General features: G+C 42.3%; 1 protein-coding gene across 4 annotated transcripts; it reads right to left on the reverse strand.

Annotated features, from left to right (window-relative positions):
* Positions 1–1,724: 1,724 nt before the first annotated feature.
* Positions 1,725–17,969, reverse strand: pcdh12 (protocadherin 12). 4 transcript variants are annotated; one of them, XM_039621708.1, is made up of 6 exons: positions 17,903–17,969; positions 14,658–17,601; positions 10,646–10,737; positions 7,765–7,916; positions 3,466–3,630; positions 1,725–3,294 (listed from the first exon to the last, which is right to left on the reverse strand). In XM_039621708.1, the coding sequence occupies exons 2-6, from the start codon at positions 17,502–17,504 to the stop codon at positions 3,056–3,058; spliced, it is 3,495 nt and encodes a 1,164-aa protein (XP_039477642.1). In that variant the 5' UTR covers positions 17,505–17,601; positions 17,903–17,969; the 3' UTR covers positions 1,725–3,055. The 4 variants fall into 4 exon arrangements, with proteins under 4 accessions (XP_039477642.1, XP_039477635.1, XP_031607584.1 ...); XM_039621701.1 differs by having other exon boundaries at positions 10,646–10,734; positions 14,652–17,601; XM_031751724.2 differs by having other exon boundaries at positions 14,652–17,601.
* Between the last annotated feature and the right edge of the window lie 1,682 nt (positions 17,970–19,651).

The following is a 19,651-nucleotide window of genomic DNA, read 5'->3' on the forward strand; positions in this document are numbered from 1 at the left end:
TATCCTGGTTTAATGCGTTCTTATGTTTCCTAATTGGACAGCTGAATGTGTCCAAACTATCAGGTTTGGCTCCATCAGTGTAAGATGGTGTGCTCGTCATTCAACGGAAAGGCCAGGAACAACATCAGCACTGATGGTAACACAGATGCTTACCTACTATAAAAAGCAACAGACGTTCATAATCACTGATGTGTTGGGATATTTTGGGGGTTTGTTCAGTGATTATGCAAGTTACACTGTCGACTTTGCTGTAGAGAACTTTAATAATATGAACGTTCAGAGGCATCATAAATATTCAATGTTTTCAAAATGCAGCAGCTGGCACACAGAGAGCAGTAAATCAGCAATAAGCTAATGAAATTAGCAGTGTATTTGCAAAACTACTAAAGGAAGAATCCGAACTGAGACACAGGAAATACTTTGAATGCTAAGTTGAATTCCTCATGGAGGTTTATGATTAAATCGCTGACAGGAACAAGAACAAGTCAAACAGCTCCAAGCAGACTCTAAATCGGGATTCTGCTGCTTGCTGTTCAGTTTGGGATCATTATTTATCTCTCACTGCATCAAAGCTGTTTATTCTGTCAACAGATTGATTCATTTTAGTTTATGTTTTAAACTTTTTATTCTTTTGTGTTCTTCTGCGTGACAATGTACAGGCCTGTAACTGGCTGACGGTGAACTTTCAGTGTGTGAGTGTTACTTGGTGAAGCAGGACTGTGCTGAAGCATTAGTCTGTGTTGGTTGTTTTTTCACTGACCCTGCTGATCTCAGACCAGGTGCTTCCACCTGCCCCACTTTCCCACTAATTGCATTAGCTGATTCCTCCAGCCTCACCTGCAGCTGCTTCACTTTTCAGCTGCCCCATAAATATAAACTTTACACGTGACCTCGAGGTTGCACATATAGATCTTGATGAGTGTGCATACAGGGCATTTTCAGTGTGAAGGTGTGTTGCTGCAGTGAGCTGTGAAACAGTGAATCTGACAGGCTTTGGCACATTTCCTTCTGTTTGGATGTGAAAAGTCATAAAATCAGGACTGATGTTTCTGCAGACCCCTGCGTGTTAAAAACCGCTAGGAACAAGGAATTGACTGCAGTGCTTAACTGCGTAATGGTGAGCTCAGCTCCCTCCCTGTAAGCCTGAGATCTGTGGACTCGGTGTTCTCTGTCACTCGTCTTTTTAAACTTCTGTTACTTTTTCTGCATTTCTTGCTGTCGTCTCGCTTTGTCAGGACTAATCGCAGCATAGAGTTTGTGATGCTGTCTCTGTACCAACACAACAGCCTCCTTCAACCTTGTCCCTGCTCTCCTGACCTTTGACCTTTCTGACATCACTGGTCTGGCCTTGAATTTATTTTTAATGCATGAACACTGGTTTGATCAGAAAATCCTTTCTGTTGCTTTCTGCAGGGGGAGCTGGCGATCACACAGTGCAACTGTTTCATTGAGGCTGCAGAGGGCGCTCTGCACAAAGAAAACATCTGAACAATTCAAGTCCACACTGACTGTTTGTGTGGTGCCTTTAGTGTGCACCGTTAATAATCATCGTCTTGAATAAAGAATGAACACTAAGATGAAAAAGGCAAATCTGCTTAATGGGAGCAGATGTTTGAACAGCTGGATGAGTGTAAACAATTGTGCAAAGGAACAACCTGAAAATATACAAAGAACAGTGAAGCTTTTAAGTGCACATAGAGGTTGTGTTCATAAAGATCCACAAGTTTAAATATGATGCACATTTTATTGAAAAAGTTCATATTACAAAAAGTAAAACTATATACACAGTGCTGGCTGTTAAATGGATAAAATCTGCTACAAAGTGAGACAACTTTCAGAAGCGTTTTAAGCCAGAGGTTAAAGGACTGGAGCGGTTTGCTGGCTTACTTTGAGGAGGAAGTTCAGTCTGACATTCAGCGTGATGTTTAGTTCATTCTTGAGGAAAAACAAAAGGACAAAGCGACATTTCCTCCCAGTCACTGGCTCGCCTTCTGCCAGCCAAACCCTGAACAACAGCAGGGTTTATTAGGTCCTGACAGAAGGAGGTCATCAGGTTACTGCCTGTTCCGAGTTAAGAACAATGGAGACGCTGCAGTCTTCAGGTCCACTTTGGCTGTGTTTTCCCTGCACATATTTTAAAACCTGACATCACGACGCACGGATGAATTTTTGAAAAAATCAGATACTGTAGCACCAGTTTAACAAAATCTGAGCTGATCTTCAGTCTGTGCATCTGTCTAAACCCTGACCCCAAGCATAAAGTCTATATTTTATCTTAAAAACTGCACATCAGCATGATGTTGTGTCCAATACTGCAGCCTGTAGAGGAAGAATGTGAAGTGGAATCTGGTGACTTTGAGAAAACATAAAGTCCTGAATCCATGTTCATTATAGGGAAGAGAGGACTGAGGCGAAGCTGCACCCATATATGATTTCAAATGTTGGAGGCTGTGTCTTCCTGCTCCTCTTGTCTGTAGTTTAGTTTAGTGTTTAGCATCAGAGAGGTAGTGTATTTCCTGAGTTACATTTCCTAGTATTGTTTTCTTTTAACATCCTGGCAGCTCATTATAGTCGTACTGTACAGAACTGGGAACTAGAATCACGGAGGTTGTCCCACCATATGATGATTTCATTAAAACAAAAAAATGTAATATTTATTTCATGTAATTTCTCTGGTCTGTGGCGATGCTTTGAACATGCTTATAGGATAAATGTATTTTACTCTGATTAACGTGTTGTCTTTGTGGTGCTGTCTTCAGTCCGGTTTGTAAAATGAATAAGCTCATTTCCAGCCAGTGTGAGATGGTTAAGTGCACAAACTAGACAAGCAGAGGAAAGGGAAGAGTGCCGCTGGCTGAGGGGAGTGTGAGGGCTGAGTGTATGTTAATTAAATCCATCCCAGATCCACTGTGGTGTTATTTACTGTTGCACATGCCTGAATTATGTTTCTGTGACTGAATGCCTCTAAAATCCTCCACAAAAACAGACACCTGAAAAACACTGTCTGTTGCACAGTTGTCGGTCTGTTTCAGTCTTCAGTGAACAGATGTTACGGTTATTGACAAAGTCCTGAGGGTGCGGAAGGCCCGGATCTCGCAGAGTTTTTGGCTGCGTTGCCAGCGGCTCCACCGTCCAGGCCCAGAGAGCGACGGTACGCCGCCGACAGCCGGTACAGGACGTCAGGCCGAGGGCCGGGGTGGGCGTCGGCCTTCTGCGTCATCAGCATCTCGAACAGCGTGCTCACCTCAGACAGCAGAGCTCCGCCCAGTGAGCCGTCCTTCTCTGGGGTTTTACCTGAGGAGAACACAAAGAGTCAGAAACTCCAGATTTCTGTTCTACTTTTTTATAAATTGTGCTTCTAGTTCTTATCTTCAATAATAATCAACTATTATCTTTTCATTTTCAGAATGATATTTCAACTTGGGAAAAAAAAAGAGTAAAAGTACATTTAAATGTAAAATTTACCAAACGTGGAGAAGGATGAAGATTCCAGGCAATCCCGAGGAAGGGTCTCACTTTCGGGGGATGGAGGGCCGTTGGGGACAAAGACGTTGTCATGGTAATTGCTGGTGAGTGGGAGGGAGAGTCTGGCCATCCAGGAAGGGTCACTGACCTCTGAGAAAACATCATCTGCAGAAAGAGAAGCGATAGTTCTGTCCTCACACCATCTCAGGTTATTTATAGTGTAATATTATAATATATCTCACAGGTGAGGACAGTGTAGAGATGAAGGATGCACAAGAAGAAGGAAATGACACAGTGGGTTTATCTAGCGGCTATAAAGAAGTTTTTTTCTTCTTCCATCAGTTGCATCCTGCATGCTTGGATCGTATGCCGACGATCACGTCCACGCTGCCATAAAACTCCTCCTGGCCCTGCCGGCTGCCTGGCGGGCGAGTCGATGTCAGAGGCGTAAATGTCGGGTGTGTCTCGGAGCTCTAACCTTGGTTGTGTTTTCACTCAAACATTCAACATGATTACATGTCTGACTTCATTTATTCATCTACTGTAAATACGCTGTCTGCTGGACAGAGTGTAAGGGGAAAACACAGAGATATTCTCCTCATCCTGTTCCTCAACCTGACAACATCCTGTTGATGTCGTGCGCTTCCTGCTTGTGTTTTTGTCAGATGTTGTTGTAAAAACCTGATTTCACATCAGCACTAATAAAGTTTTTGTTGACCTAATTAACGTAAAACATAAAAGATCATTACAACACAAACCTGGATGAGCTCAAGTACGAGCAGGATTGTGGAAAACGTTGGCAGAGTGACGGGATGAGCAGGTTTATTTTCTCATTAACAGCATCTGTCAGTGCACATCTGGAGACCTGCTATAGGAAGCTGCTCATTTGTCATATTCCTGATGTTGGATAATGTGCCAGTGAATTCAATAAGAACATGCATGTACTCCCGGACTGTATCTGCAGCCGTCGTGGACTAAAAAGCAGAAACTGTGAGATTCCGGCGGATCAGCCTGCGGACGAGCTGTGGTCTCTTTCATCTAACCGCAACCAGATGGAGGATTAAATGTACCACCACAAACACACACACACACACCAGTGCTTACATGCAGAATGGTAAAGACCGCCCCCAAATCACCCACCCACTGTCCACCCCCTTTCCTCTCTTTGTTTTAGGAGTATTTCACCGCAGAGCACCCAAACTCAAAATCCTCTAAATTACTAAATGTGTCGAGTTTCAGATCATCTTCCTGTTTATCCAAGTGTTCTGCCTGTAATTTGAATCCATCTTTATACTTTATTTAACCTGAACAACTCTTTCAGGGTTTCTCCTCCAATAGGAAGCTTTAGACACTGAGCTCTCGTCTAAAAACAGCGAGGCCTTCTAAGCCTGTATCTTCTTTACCTGTGAAACAGGAGTCAGCAGTGGAAGTAACAAGTCTCATAGAGACTCGTTTGTGTCCACGTACACAAAGAAAAAATTAGTTTTCTCTATTTTACAGGCCAAAAAAGGCCGCAGGGGTCGATGGTTGAGACCAGAGACGTGCACGTCCCAGATTTTCACACTTCATCTGTATTTTTTTAAATATGTTATGAATTAAATATCCACTACTTGGATAGACTTGCTGCAGCTGAAACTAGTTTTATAACCAATGTTATTCTCCCCTACTGGCGCTGAATGCATTACAAACACGCAATATACTTCCTACTGTAATATCTTTCAATCTGTGCTGGATGTCATGAAGAATGTGCCAGTTTGTGTCAGTGAACACAAAAAACTGCAAATCAAAAAACTGTTTTTCACAACTGTTTTGTTTTTTGCTGTGAGCTCCATAAACTCACAACAAAGCTGGCCAGGATGCAAAAGCAGAGCGTGGTAAAATCCATGAACTCATAAACACCAAATACAAAGAAACCAAAGACTCAGGGGGCAAAGCAGCTGTTCTAACAGAGACAGAAAACAGAGTCAATTCACAAGAGAGGCAACAGTAACAAGGTGGGTGAAACATGAGAGACTCAAGGTGGAGAAACCAATCACCGGAGCAGGAAGCCAAGCAGTGCCTGGCTCATTAGTCATTATATCCTTTTTTTTATAATAACCAGAAGGTGCTTTTAACCCCCAAACAGGAGAGCCTAAAGGAACCAAAGGAAGCCAGTGTTTCCTTTGAACATGTTTTAATATTAATGGGAGGAAGAAGAAAATCTACCTGGCTTTAGACCAGGGGTCTGAAACTTCAATGAGGTGTGGGCCACTGTTGGTACTGTCATCTCATTGGAGGGACACTTTAGTGTTCAAGTAGTACAAAAACAAACAATTTTCAGAAATCTTTGTGGGTGTTTTCTTGTTTGTTTGTTTGTTTAATTTCAAATATTGTATAACAAGACAAAGCTGCAAACGTGAATGCAGATTTTAACTGACTGAAGCCTTTGATTGAACTACCAAATAAACACATTGGTCCTCTCTTTCTGTCCAAACGAGTGGCAGCACTTCTGCTATCATTCTGTTCGTATTTAACAAAATAAAAGTGCAGACATAAGTGTACACATTAGTTTTTGATTGTCTTGCTGAACTAACACAGCCAATCCCTCAGGATGTTTGTACTCTCTGCTCATGTTGCCTTCATATTCAATCATTTTGGGCTTTTTAAAGAACATATTTTAACATTGCAATCAGCAACAAACAAGTTCCAACAAACAAATTCCATTATATTTCTTGATGTCAATATACGGGCCGCACCTAGCGGTGACGTGGGCTGCAATTGGCCCCCGGGCCACGAGTTTGAGACCCCTGCTATAGATAAGCAAACATAAATTCTGTTCATCATTAGGTTATTTTACACTAAAAATGACGATCAAAGCTTTCCTTTTCATAGATATTTTCCTCTCAAAGTTACTGTCAGTGCTCAGAGTAGAAACTTTGATAAAGATTCTTTAGTTAAAGCACAGAAGCAGTAAGAGAACATACTTATCTACCATGAGTGCAACCAGTAACTACAAAATACAACACAAACCAACATAAACGCACAGCTTCTCTCCCCTCAGCAGCCATAACATCATCCTCAGTTATGAACAAAGGGACGTGCATTTATGTGTGTGATTCATAAAGGTGCAGGTCAGGAAAAAGAGGAATGTGCTGCCCTGAAGCTTTCTTTAGAGCTGAGCTGTCTGCAGCACGGTGTGACTTACACTGATGATCGAGCCTGCGGGCTGAAAGGTGAGTCAAGCGCATACATAACTCAACAAACTCCCACTCGCTCTTTTGTTTCTCTCTCTCACTCTCGTCCTATCATAAAGTGACGCTTGTTCTTCCATCATCAGGCGGTAACCCCCTCTGCTCGCCTCCAGGCTGTGACCACCACAATGCCAGGAAGAAATTGTTTAACACACCTACTGTACACACTCAGACGCTGGATGAAGCGAGTGTTGGCTTTCATACCGCTGAGGAATTCCCAAGATGTTAGATAGACTTTGGACAATCGACATTTCTTATCCCTCAATCATGACTGCGTTTTCCAAACACGAAGTAATGAAACCAGCTGTTTGTTTACGGAGGAAACAACTGTCTCTTTACGGCAGAAGAATGTAAAAAAGAGTGTATCAGTATTCAATCTCAAAACACAGCAAGACGTCCTGAGTGGAGTGTGTGTGGGTGGATGTGGATGTAACTTGCCACTGTGTTATTTCCTGCTTTCATCCTGTTTTCTACAGTTGTCTTTGACTGTCCATTGTGAGTGATCAGTCTGCGTGCGCGCTGTGGGGTTAAAGTTTGGCTGCTTTTGTCCGACAAATCAAAGAGCTTCACCGGGAGGTTCCAGCTAAACTCACCAGTTTAGTTTCAGTAGATCTTTAAATAGACTAACCATCAGTCAAACAAACCTGAACATCAAATAACCTTCACACAGAGTCAGGACACACTGTTTTATTTTGTGGAGGAAGGATGCAAACAATGCTTACAGCTACTCACGCTAAACTAAAGAAATCAACTAAAAAAGAACAAGAAAGACCTTTGTTGGTCAAAAAACCTGGAACCTGAGTTCATTACTAAAAATACAAGTACTGAAGAGTTAAACATCATTATTTTACTGCAGTTGAGTCGGCGAGGGTTAGCTGGTTGCTTTTGTTTGCACGTCTGTTCATTTAAGTGCTAAGTTGGAAATCTGATTAAGAGTTCTGATGATCCTTTAACGTGTGCTTTTCCATTCAGTGGTGATGATGATATCATTGATTTAAGATGGAATTTCACTTCCGATTTCCAAGAATTATTGCTAACCTCGGGTGTCCATCAGATGTTGTGTGCTTACCAGGATTGTTGAGGAGGTTGCTGAGTCCTTCCTCCAGCTGTGGGTCTATTGGTGAGTCTCTTCCTGGTTCCCAGTCCACATCTCCAGCCTCGCTCTCGCCATGTCCACTGTCTTTGGTGCTCTGCCAGTCAGAACAGTCCTGACCTCCATACCTGCAGACAAACGTGAACTTGACTTACAAACTCTCCGTTCATGTATCTGTTTAACTTTGGGCAGTGTGTCTGTTTAAGCTGATAGTTTGAAGTCAGAGTTCTTGATAGAAACGTTTCAAATGAACTATTAAAGATATTTTTTTAAATCTAAAATTGCAATGGGAGCATTCACTTTATAAACAAGTAAACAAGTAGTTGGGTATGCAGTCCAAACTCCAAACAGAATCTGCCCAATTTTTTACCTTTTCTCTGGTTGGGTTGTTTATTTTTAAAATTAAAAACAAAACAATTCTTAATGCTTAATAAGAGCCACAACATGAAATATAAACATATAAAATCTTTGGTGATGAGTCTATAAATTAGGGATGAATTGAAGTGCCCAGCTCGCAGTAACAGTGAGGCTCATGGTGAGTTGGCAGGAGCACGGCCATGCAAGGCTTAAAAACAAACATCCAACTCAGCCCTCAAACTCAGTGAGAGGCACTGCAAACATAATGTGGTTAAAACACTTTAAAGCCGGCAGCACTGTTTTATATCAGTTACAGTCTGACTGCTAATTAAAGTCACATCCAAGCAGCACTGCTCTGCTTTGAGTCCACATGATGTTTGGATGCAAACTATAATGTGATATTTAGGATTCCCATATGTCAGTATCATTTCCTAAATGTTGCCAATACAAAGTTTGACCTTATTTGACCTTGAGGAAAAGCTCAGAGGTCAGTGTAACGTGATATTTAGAATTCCTATATGTCATTCCTTATATGGCCATAGCTCTATATAGCATTACTCTCAGTCTGACCATCAGATCAATCTATGTGATGGAGAGGTCAGAGGTCAAATGTGACATTATGATATAAATCTGCACTTTCTGTTTGTTGACGTCACACAGCACACTTGTAAGAATCATGGTTAAGTTCTAAGACATTCTTTTCCCACCAATAAATCATGAAGTTGACCTTGAGGTGGATGGATGTCAAATTTTAATGATTGTTAAGGTGACCTCACTCTACAGCCCTACAGAGTTGATCAAAATTCACTCAAAACGTTTTCAGCTATCGTGTTTACAACACGCTAACGCTACAAAACACAGAACCTGCTCAGTGGCAGTGAAATCAGAAATCTTTGGCAGACAAATGGACAAGTTTGAAAATGTTGCTGCGTGTTAGAATGAGTTTTTGATATCCAGTTCAAAACATATATTCATTTAAACACGGTGAGTCACAGGAGACAGAACTCCAGAGTACAGCTGAGGTCTGATGTTTTTAAGGGTTTTAAAAAGATGATAAAATTCCTGAGGTTTCAGGTGACAAGTCCTTTGGTAAGCACACCTCATCAGAGCAGCAGGCTCGGGCAGGAAGCAGCACATAGATAAAGGTGAGCTCACACACAGGAGTTATGCACACAGGTGTGTTTTGTGAGTGCGATGAAACAGTGTACCCTGTGTATCAAGGTGATGTCAGATCTTATCTGAGCGCCACAGTGATGCTGAAGTCCTGCTTCCTGTCAGAGCCTCTGAATCACTCTGCTGCAGCCTGCTCTGGCGCACACGCTGCGGGGTTATGAGACACTCTTCCTGCGACACTGACTTTGTGTCCTGTTTTTCTGTTGCTGTTATTTCAGTCACAGCAGGTCAGTCGGTCAGAAACACCGGGGAAGACATTTGTCAGCTGCAGCTTTCACGACTTTAAGCAAAAGCAAAAGTTCCAGCTGAACAGTGTGGCGTTACTCTCACTGCTATGAAGGCACAGACGCTGGAATAATGCACTAACCACATCGAGTCAGGAGCTGTCCAAATTCCCAAGTGCATTTTATTTATTTGAAAGCCAGGAGCGTCCCACACGGCAGCCACTTTGCTAGACATTGACACACTAAACTGAGGTGAAAAACCTTCTTTAGTCTAAATCAGGTTGAAGAAATATATTTTCACTTTTCCATCAATGAGAATATTTGAACACAGACCCTGCTTAATACGCATTTTGTTAGGCTATATACAAAGATCTGAATTCATCTTAAACTTTTCAAGTTAGATTTAGCTCAGGTGTTTGGTGCACAAAGTAGCGCAGCCATAAAATACTCAGCGTGGTGATCTCTAACCCTCACCACTGGGTTTCACTTAATAAATCCACAGAATAACCACACACGTGTTCGTACATGGATCAGATTGGTCATTATAACATATGTAGGTTCTTAAAATTGGTGGGACCCCCCCCCCCTCATATTTCCCTCCACGCTGCAATCAGAAGAAGACTGCATCAGGGCGCGCAGCAGCGATCACAGTCTGAAGCCAGCAGCCATCTGGCTCTGAAACAAGCCTCTGATTAAAGGAAAAACGAGTTCTGGATCTACATCGGGATCTTTCCTTCAGGATATCGGTCTGTTTTGAAGTCAGTGTGCAAGTGCAGTTCCTATCAGGGCAGCAGGAAGAGACCCGTGGTGACCCGTGTTAGTGTCCGGCCACATTTTTAGCTAGAACAACAAATATTGAAGCCTGACTGAGTCTTATTTACTTCTTTATGATAAAATGATTCAGTTCATTCACATTTTTAAGGCTCTAGAAGTTTAAAAGCAGTTTAAATTCATATAGATACAGAATGTGAATGTATTTCTATTTGGAGCAAATTTTAAGTATAACATGTGGTTTTGTGCCAGATAGAAGCAGGTTTGTGACCTTGCTTTGATTTGCTGTGTCTGTACTCCAGAGGAGGATGGAGAGGAGAAGTCAGACTGACCTGCCATTGCGGTGAGAGTATTTGTTTCCACGGAAGTTTGGTCTGGGCTGCAGCTGACCCTGATGGAGGAGAGAGAGGAGCTGGGAGATCTGCTGTAAGGAGGAAAAGATGGAGGGAGAGGAGAGATGAAGGTGAGAAACAAGAGAAAAAAAAGGGTTAAAATTCACATTTTCAGACATCACTGAAATATTTCAGTTTATTCAGCTTCACCTGAGGTTCACCTGACAGCAAACTAGAATTACTCCTTCACAGTGAGTACTTCTACCAGAAGTCAGGTACTTACCTAATAATATTTTAATACACGCATGCTGCACACATATTTGTGCAGGGTCAGACATTACATATATATATATATATATATATATATATATATCATAAAAAGCTGGTGGGTTATTCATCAGGGCTTGTTTGGAAGAGCAGGGTGTAATTTGGTTTCTACGAGTAGATGAAACATGTTTGGAGGTGTAGAACCTCTAAACCTCTAAATCACCACCCAAGCAATAAAAAAGCAGTTTCATGGGCAGAAGTCAGCAGGCCAGTGCAGTTATTTTAATATATTTTAATTTGCTAAAAAGCCATTTAATTGATTTTTTTTCACACGTGATGATCTCTCCCACTCTGCGTTTTCTTTATTTTCTTCCTGGTTTTGTGTAGGAGGCAGACAGAGTGGAGCCACTGAGCTGATTGCTACATAAGCTGGTTTTCATGCATTAAATCTCTTTCTGTCTGCTTTGGCTCACTCTGATTGATTTTTATTTCTTTCAAACATTCAAGCTCATCTGCAGTCACAGCCACACACAGCAAGTTTGTGGTTTATGGCACTCTTGAAGCTGTTTTTTGTTGCACATTTACTGACCACAGAGTTAAAAATCAGTGCCTCACGAGTGATAACAGACCCTCTTCACTGGAGGCATTTTGAACTGATTAACACTCACAGGCCCACGACAGTGAACAAGCATCCACAGAGGATCTCCTGAGCTTTTTTCATGCTGAAAGGACCACTGAATAATCTCACTCCTAAAGTGAAAACATTTTGTTTGCAAATCAAATCGATGTGATTCACAAATTTTCTACAGACTGTGATGATTCATGTCCAGCTGGACAAAAGATTCAAAGGTGAGTTGGTAACAGCTCTGCAACTGAGGGGAAAGGAACTTGTGCATGCGGGATTATTTAATAAGTCGCTGTATCTCCACATATGCAAAACATCACTTATTTTTATTTAGGTTCATTTTAAATGAAGAAGTAAAAGGTTTTCCTTTAGCTTTCAAAGTTGCAGCAGCTCATGTTTAAAGGCTTAAACTGAAGCTCCAGTGTTTTTACTCTTCAGTAGTTTATAAGTAAATGTATGAACAGCTGAACTTTGAAAGAAGTCAATAATAAATCAATGTAACTGCCTTGTTAAGGTGAGTGGGTCGAACAAAAACTGCTGGTCGAACAAAAAGTGCACGTGATACGAGCGACACTCGTGTAGGAAATGAATTCGTGCTCTTTGTGATTTTTGTTTTAGTGTTGCAGTGTGAGAACCGAGCGGCCGAGTCCGTCTCACTGCTCCGAGCTTTCTGCTGACAACTCTGTTATACAGCGGATACACACTGCACACCAGGGAGGAAGCACACACACATGCACAAGGTGAATAATGTGTGTGTGTGCGTGCATGCTAATTTATGACTTTGTTTTAGCCGTGACATTTGTGTGTTTTTTCACGTGCACTCTGCAACACTGACAGGAAATGGTCTCTACGTAAAAGCCTATTCTTCTCTGGCTGGTTTCCTTCCAGGACGAACTCCAAAGTATGCACAGTGATGAACGTGTGTGTGTGTGTGTGTGCGTGTGTGTATGCGTGTGTGTCTGTGTCTGTGTGTGGTGAGGTGGAGGTGAACAGTAAATCCCCCTCCTCCAAGGCGTCGAGCAGGCCTCTTCCTCTGTGACCTCGAGGTGGGAGAGAAATATCTGAAGTCCAAGGAGTGCCAACTGGGCCGGCTGGGAGGGTTAAGGAAAGGAACTGGGCAGAACCCAAAAAGGCCTCTTCCCGTTTCTAATGGGATTCACGTGAGGATGTCGGGCCCGGCCAAGGTCTTTGTTCTCTGTCTGCAGGGCGTTGGCAGCGACTTTTGCCCTCAATAATGCAGATCTGTTTTAACAGTGCAGCATTTCCACAGCTGAAAGTTAAATTCACCATGACTGTGACGCTTGTAAAGCATTTCTAAAATATAACCTGGCTTTTCTTTTTATCACCACCAATTGGTGGCATCCTCTCTACAAAATCAAATGAGGACAAATTAAATGAAGCTTTCAAAATGTGTTTGTAACTCCAAATACTGAAGAATTTATCCCCTTGTGGTCACATGAAGTGTTTAGATGAACCTCCACATTTTCTGAGTAACATTTTAAGCACATATAACTGGTGTTTATTTATAGAACCAATTATCATTGTTTGTCTATGTTCACTGATAGGTTCAAGGAACTGCTGAAAGTCAGTAAGTAAGCTGTAAAAATCCACTATATGCTATTCACTCAGCACCAAACAACAGACATAACAGGAAACAAAGCTAGTGGCGTATTTAGGAGCCAAGGAACCAGATATTTCCTTTGGGAGATGGTGAAGAAGGAATCCTGAAACTACCCACCATACAAAAGCCAGTCATCAGGAGAAAGAGTGAACAGTCTGGACTATTTTTCACTGGTGGATTTATGTTCAGTTGGTTCCAGGATCACAACCTAGAACATCACAGCATGAGATATGTTTTTTTTTTTTAAATAAGAAAAACTATTGCATGAAATAAATACTGTTTGTTGTGTTATTTTAGGCCTGCCCTGCTGTGCAGACAGACTCTCAGTAAGTTTTTTTATTTATTTATTTTTTTTAAGCCATTTGAAAGTGACAAAGCAGCGTGTTAGAGAAGTGTTAGCTTACACTACAAACACATGACAGCTTATTTTGGCCAGCCTTACACCCCCCTCACACACTCCTCTTCTGGCCCACGTCCTACAGAGCATGGAGCGGCCCTTCCTCCAATATGAATCTGATATGTGAGATTTAGTTTAAAAGTCTGTCGGGGTTTCTCGTGGGGGATTTTTGTCTGTGACACATGAGCACCTGAATAAATGTGCTACTTTTTGGTTTCAGAGTGATCCATCAGCAGGTTATTCTCCCCTACACTCACACATCTCGGCTGACTCCAGCCTTCAGGCAGTCTGAGTAAGTCATCATACAGAAGGCTGAAAAAGCACAAAGACTGCTGGGAAACTGTAAGGGAAGCTGCTCTGTGTATGTGTGCTGCTGTGTTGGTGGTGGTGGAGGTGTGGGGGGCTTTTAATCTCTACTCTCTAATGGACTTCACTTCAGATTAATCTCCAAGCCTCAAAGGAGAACACTTAATTACTCCAACGCTAACTGTAAGCACATGTTGAAATAAATGTGATCACACATTTTAGACCTAAGTAAATGGCATTTAGATGAGAGCCAGCAGCAGCACATTATCCTTAATGTTTAAGATATAGAAGAGAATGTAAATAAGAGCACATTAAAAAATCATCATGCAGATTTAGTGAAATCATTAACACCACCATAAATGGATAAATATGTCAATTCAACCTGCAGGAAAGTTGTTGTGTTTTGGAACGAACGCGGCTTCTTGTAATGAGTTTCATTCTTGCAGCACAATTTAAATAGTTTTAATGTTTGAAATCAGTCATGTGTGACTTTATTTTACTCAGAGATCTCTCCACAAATGAGACCTTAATTCGTCTTTTTATGCAGGTTTAGTTGTATATACCGGTGAGTAAAGGCTTTAAAAGTGAAACAGTATTAAACACAAAACAGTTTACTTGATTAAAGACACCCAAACTTATTTTATTTTAAAAGACTTGAATTAATAAATACATTCAAGTGGCCAAAATTGTAGATTAATGCCACTGATCATTACCTTAGAGATAAGAAACAAACAACAATAAGATTAAGTCTTGTTAACTATTATGGAATAAGTAAAAGAAGAAAACTCACCTGCACCTCTGGAGAAGCTGAAGAAAGCTCAATGGAGTCTCCAAAAGCAGCCATGGAAAGACGGACCAGGTTTCGAAGGATCTGCCGGTGCTCTGCATCACGTGCTCCATGTCCATCCGAGGTCTTTGGCCTCCTGAGAGTTGCCACAGATGCCGATGAATATTGTGAAACTGTTTCCTCTCCTTCAGAGTTCTTCTGTCTCTTTAAGGTGCTGGAATGTGAGACTGAGGAAGAGGATGAAGTGTTTCTGGATTTGCGAAGAGTCCGGTATGATGTTGCTGGAGAAGAAGGCAAGGTTCCATCAAATTCAATGTTTCCAGGTTTCCTAAGTGTTCTGCAGTGATGGGTGTTGGGCTGAGTGACATCCTCTTCTAGATAGCCTTGGGAATGGAAGCTTGCGTTCATAACTGATGGCATTAAACTATAGTGACTCTCAATCTGCTGATCATCTGAGACTGGAGGTGGAGTTAGTGGCTGGGCCTCACCGTCATCCTCAGGGAGGTCTTCCTTTCGTCCCCGGATTACGGGAATTAATTGGATGTCAGATTTTCTGATGTTCTTCTGCGGGCGCCGAGGATGGCGGGTGTAGGTCGATTCAGCCTGTCTGCAGTTGTAAGCCCGGTTGTCCCTTTTCTCAGGGCGGCAAAATGTTGTCACCAAAGCGATGGCCAATAGAAGAAGCAGGCATGTAGCACCCAGGCAGATTGCCATCATCATAGTGAAGCTGAGCTGTCCACGGTTTCCAGGTGATGAGTTCTTTAGATGGTCCTTGAGGTTTATGAAAGTCACCTCCAGAGTTGCCTTAGTAGCCAACCTCGGAGTGCCCATGTCAGAAACAGTGATGTCCACCTTAAAGGTTTTCCCAATGAGCTCGGTAGCATTAGTGGTATTAACAAACAGCTGGCCTGAGGTGTTATTCAGCCAGAAGAGCTCAGACAGGTTTCCATCAGTAATGAGGTACTGGAGTTTTCCATTGAGTCCCGTGTCCTGGTCTTCTGCTTTGATTGTTGATGCAAGAAATCCAAGCCCCTCTCTGACTGAGTGATCAGTTGCCACATTGGTGGCTTCCTCTTTGATGGCATTCCCCATCTCTGTCACAATCTCACCTCTGTACGCATCGACAGGTACACTGAGAGATGCTACACCTTTTCTTGGTTTTGGCTCCTTGATGACCGGGAAGTTGTCATTTACATCTTCTATGTCAATGTGCACTCTAGCTGTGCTTGTGAGTGGTGGATGTCCATGATCAACGGCTTCCACAATGAAAGAGTAGTTCTTGAATGCCTCGTAGTCTAAAGGTTGCTGGACACTTATGACACCAGTTTTGGGGTGAATTGAGAAAGGCTGTGTTTTAGCTTCCTCAACAATGGAGTAGGAGACTTTTCCGCTGAGCTCCAGGTCCTCATCATGGGCTTCGACTTTGAGAATGTGGTAGCCTGTCATGTTGTTCTCCTTGAAGGAAGCTCTGTAGATGGGGGTCGAAAATACTGGGGCATTGTCATTCTCATCCAGAACATAGACAGGTAGGTGTTCGACACAAGAAAGTAGGGGGTTTCCGCTATCCCGGGCAAAGAGCGTGATATTATACTGCATAACCTTCTCACGATCCAGGGAGCCACTGGTGACAATCATGTAGTCGTTGCCGTGCATCTTTTTAAGTCGGAAAGGGCCTGAGCCTTGTTGAATCTGTGCAGTCACATTTCCGTTTCTTCCTGAATCTGCATCAGAGACCGTCACCACGGCAAGGAGAGTATCCTCTGGAGCTCCTTCCAGCACAGTTATAACCTGCGAGCTGGCTGGGGTCCAGGTCAGGCGTATCCTTGGTGCATTATCGTTAATATCTATGAGTTTGATGTGCAATCTGCAGTAAGAGGGGATCGCATTGGGCCCACGATCGCTGGCCTGTACAATTACTTCGTACGAGGATTGGGCCTCGTAATCCAATGGTGCCCTGATACTCACTTCTCCCGTTTGTGGGTCCACATAGAAAAGCCTTTGAACTTCTGGATGCGTGTGCTTACTAAATGAGTACTCAACCTCCCCATTGGCTCCCTGGTCTGGATCAGTGGCCTTGAGCTTGATTACAGTAGTCCCGAGTGCTGTGTCCTCAGGTAATGACACAGTTGGATTGCTGTCCTCAAATGTGGGGCTGTTATCATTTGAGTCCTGAATACTAACACGGACTAATGTGCTCCCAGATCTGGGTGGGTTCCCTTTATCCCACGCCACGAGGGTAAGATCAAAGGAAGCCTGAATTTCCCTGTCTAATTCTTGGACAACCACCAGCTCTGCCTGTTTCGTCCCACCAGGACCAACTGTCACATCGAGATCAAAGTGCTGGTTGACAGACAGTGAGTAGTTCTGGAGGCTGTTGGAACCTGCGTCAGGATCCACTGCCCAGTCCAACAGGATTCGCTTCCCAAGGCTAGCAGTTTCCGAGATCTCCACTTCTTGCAAAGTGTTGGGGAAGCTGGGACTGTGGTCATTTAAGTCCATTACTTTCACATGAACCCGCAGACACTTCACAGCACCTCGTTTCCTGTAGAGGACACTAAACGCCACCTCACACAGGTCAGTCCCTCGGCACAACTCCTCCCTGTCCAATCGGCCCTGGGTGGAGACAACCCCATCTCGAGTGGTGACAGAAAAAGGAAGGGCTTTTCCCTGCTCCACCACCTGGAAATCCTCCAGAGATCCGCCTTCGTCCCTCTGCCGCAGGTCATCCGCCAGACAGCCGACCCGGGTTCCCGCCGGCTGCTCCTCCGAAACCTGGTACTGAATAGTTGTTGATGAGCAATGTGAGGAGAGGGTCTTGGAGCAAAGACTCACAACCAGAAGCAGAGCGAGCAGCATGATGATATAAAGTAATAGTTAGCTGCTGTCTGAAAAAAGTGTTTTTTTTCTGTGACAGACTAATTAAACAGGCATCGCTAAGAATCCATGCGCTGACCTGTAAAGAAACAAATAAGAGATACTTAAAAATTTAAAGTCTGTTAAGTGAAATTATTTTGTGACTCTCTCTGCTGTCAGATAAAATGATAAAATTCGTATTTCTCTCAAAATAAACTACCGCTTTTTTCCCAAACTAACCACCACGACCAAGTCAACAAAGTTAAGAAAAACTGATGGTTTTCAAACACAAATACCTAGAAAAAAAACTCCAACGTGGTCAGGATACAATTATAGAAGCCTACAATTAAGATATCATCCTCTCTTTTCTTCCCTCACGTCTGCCTGCTGTTGTTACTCACACATACAGCTGCTGGCGTCCAGCCTCTCACTTCATCCTCCTTGACTCTGTAAAGTTTGGCTCCAACTGAGAAAGCTTGGAAGTGGGTTTCCACATGCTAGCAGGGCACCAGCCAATCCAAGAGCAGGAGGAGGGTCATATGTAAATGAGTCCAGACTGAACACAAAAGAGACGCTCTCCCCTGTACCAAGGAAACTCAGCTCAACTCTGGAGTGCCTTCAGAGAAATATGACACTGCTTCTCTGTCACTTACCCCCCCATTGGTCTGCATTTCATCACAACCTGCAGTCTGGGACCTTAAATCACTTGGAAATTTTGTTGTATCCCAGTGGGAAGATAACTGGCTGCAGGATATATACCCGAGCTTCATCACAGTGATCTATATCTGACACAAGAACACAAACACAGATAAACCATAACACACAGGCTTATTGTTCAAACTATTAAAAGTGTATTATTACTGCGCAGTCTGCCTGAACACAGTGATGACTTTCCCCCTCTTTGAACAGTAGTCTTTCTTTTATGTCCTTGGAAATATGCAACATTGTTTTATTCCCTCCTGGAAAAGCAATCCTTGAAGAGTTCGCCAGCTATGAAGTAAATGCTCAAAATCCAGAAGTCTGTCCTTAATGTGACAAACCCACATTCCAGCCTTCTCCCAAATATAATTACAGAGAGTTTCATCTTCAACCACACTGCCACATGAGGTCAAAACATTTCCAGAAAGCCATGGCAAACACATTTCGCTCATTCCTTCGCACTTAAACGTTTGTTTATCAGTGAGAGGAGCTGAGAGCTTTGACAAAAAGTCAGTTCATGTCAATTTAGAATTGAATTTTATTTAGTTCAGAATTTAAATTGCATTACAAATTTATCCAAATTGATTATTTACAGCTTCAAGAGTTTTCTATCTATTTTTCAGATGTTTCATGCATGACTTTGATGCGCTGTCTGGTGATACTGACAAATAATGACAATGAATAAATATTTCAAAGAATTTCACAGAGATTTTAGTCCTCAAGTGCATTTCCTACTTGTACTTACTATGTACCTATGTACTTATCCCTTGTATGTGAATGTCTAAGTAAAAACGAGTAGAATGGTGTTGTAGTTTAATGTTTTTCCAGCATGTCCTCAGATTATCCTGCAGACACACAGAATTATGCCAAGGAAGGTTCAAGCATATCGCTTTCCTTTGGCTCAGACAGAGGGGGACTATTCGAAGCCTAAAGCCATCAGTGCTGTCACCTGCCAGTGAAAGACTGAGAGGAAGATGGATGACTGATGAAATCAAAGAAACGCAAGAAGACAGAGCTGAGAGTCCCGTTCAGAAACATATATCAGAGATAATTTATAGAACTCATAGTCGCACATAGGATCCACAAATTAGTTTCCCTGAAATGAAAGCAAAGCACAAAGCAACTGACTTTTTTTTAAATAAAGTTGTAACTAAAGTGAAAAGGCAAAATATGTAATTTGCTGAACAGCCAACAACATGAGTGATTTTAAAAAGCTGAAAGTAATCAGAAACAATGTGAAATCTCCAAACAACCGTCCAGTTCACTGAGATCATAAGGAGATTGTTTCATTTCAAATTCAGTTCTGTTTAATTTATATAGTGCCAAATCACAACAAGAGTTACCTCAGGGTGTTTTATTTTGAAAGGTAAAGACGCTACAATAATTATAAATCATTAGATGCACTTTGGAAAAAAATAGTTCTGTGGTTTAGAGTGTTTACTCAAAGGATC

This window comes from Oreochromis aureus, linkage group 2 (assembly GCF_013358895.1).
Source record: "Oreochromis aureus strain Israel breed Guangdong linkage group 2, ZZ_aureus, whole genome shotgun sequence".
NCBI classification, from domain to species: domain Eukaryota; kingdom Metazoa; phylum Chordata; class Actinopteri; order Cichliformes; family Cichlidae; genus Oreochromis; species Oreochromis aureus.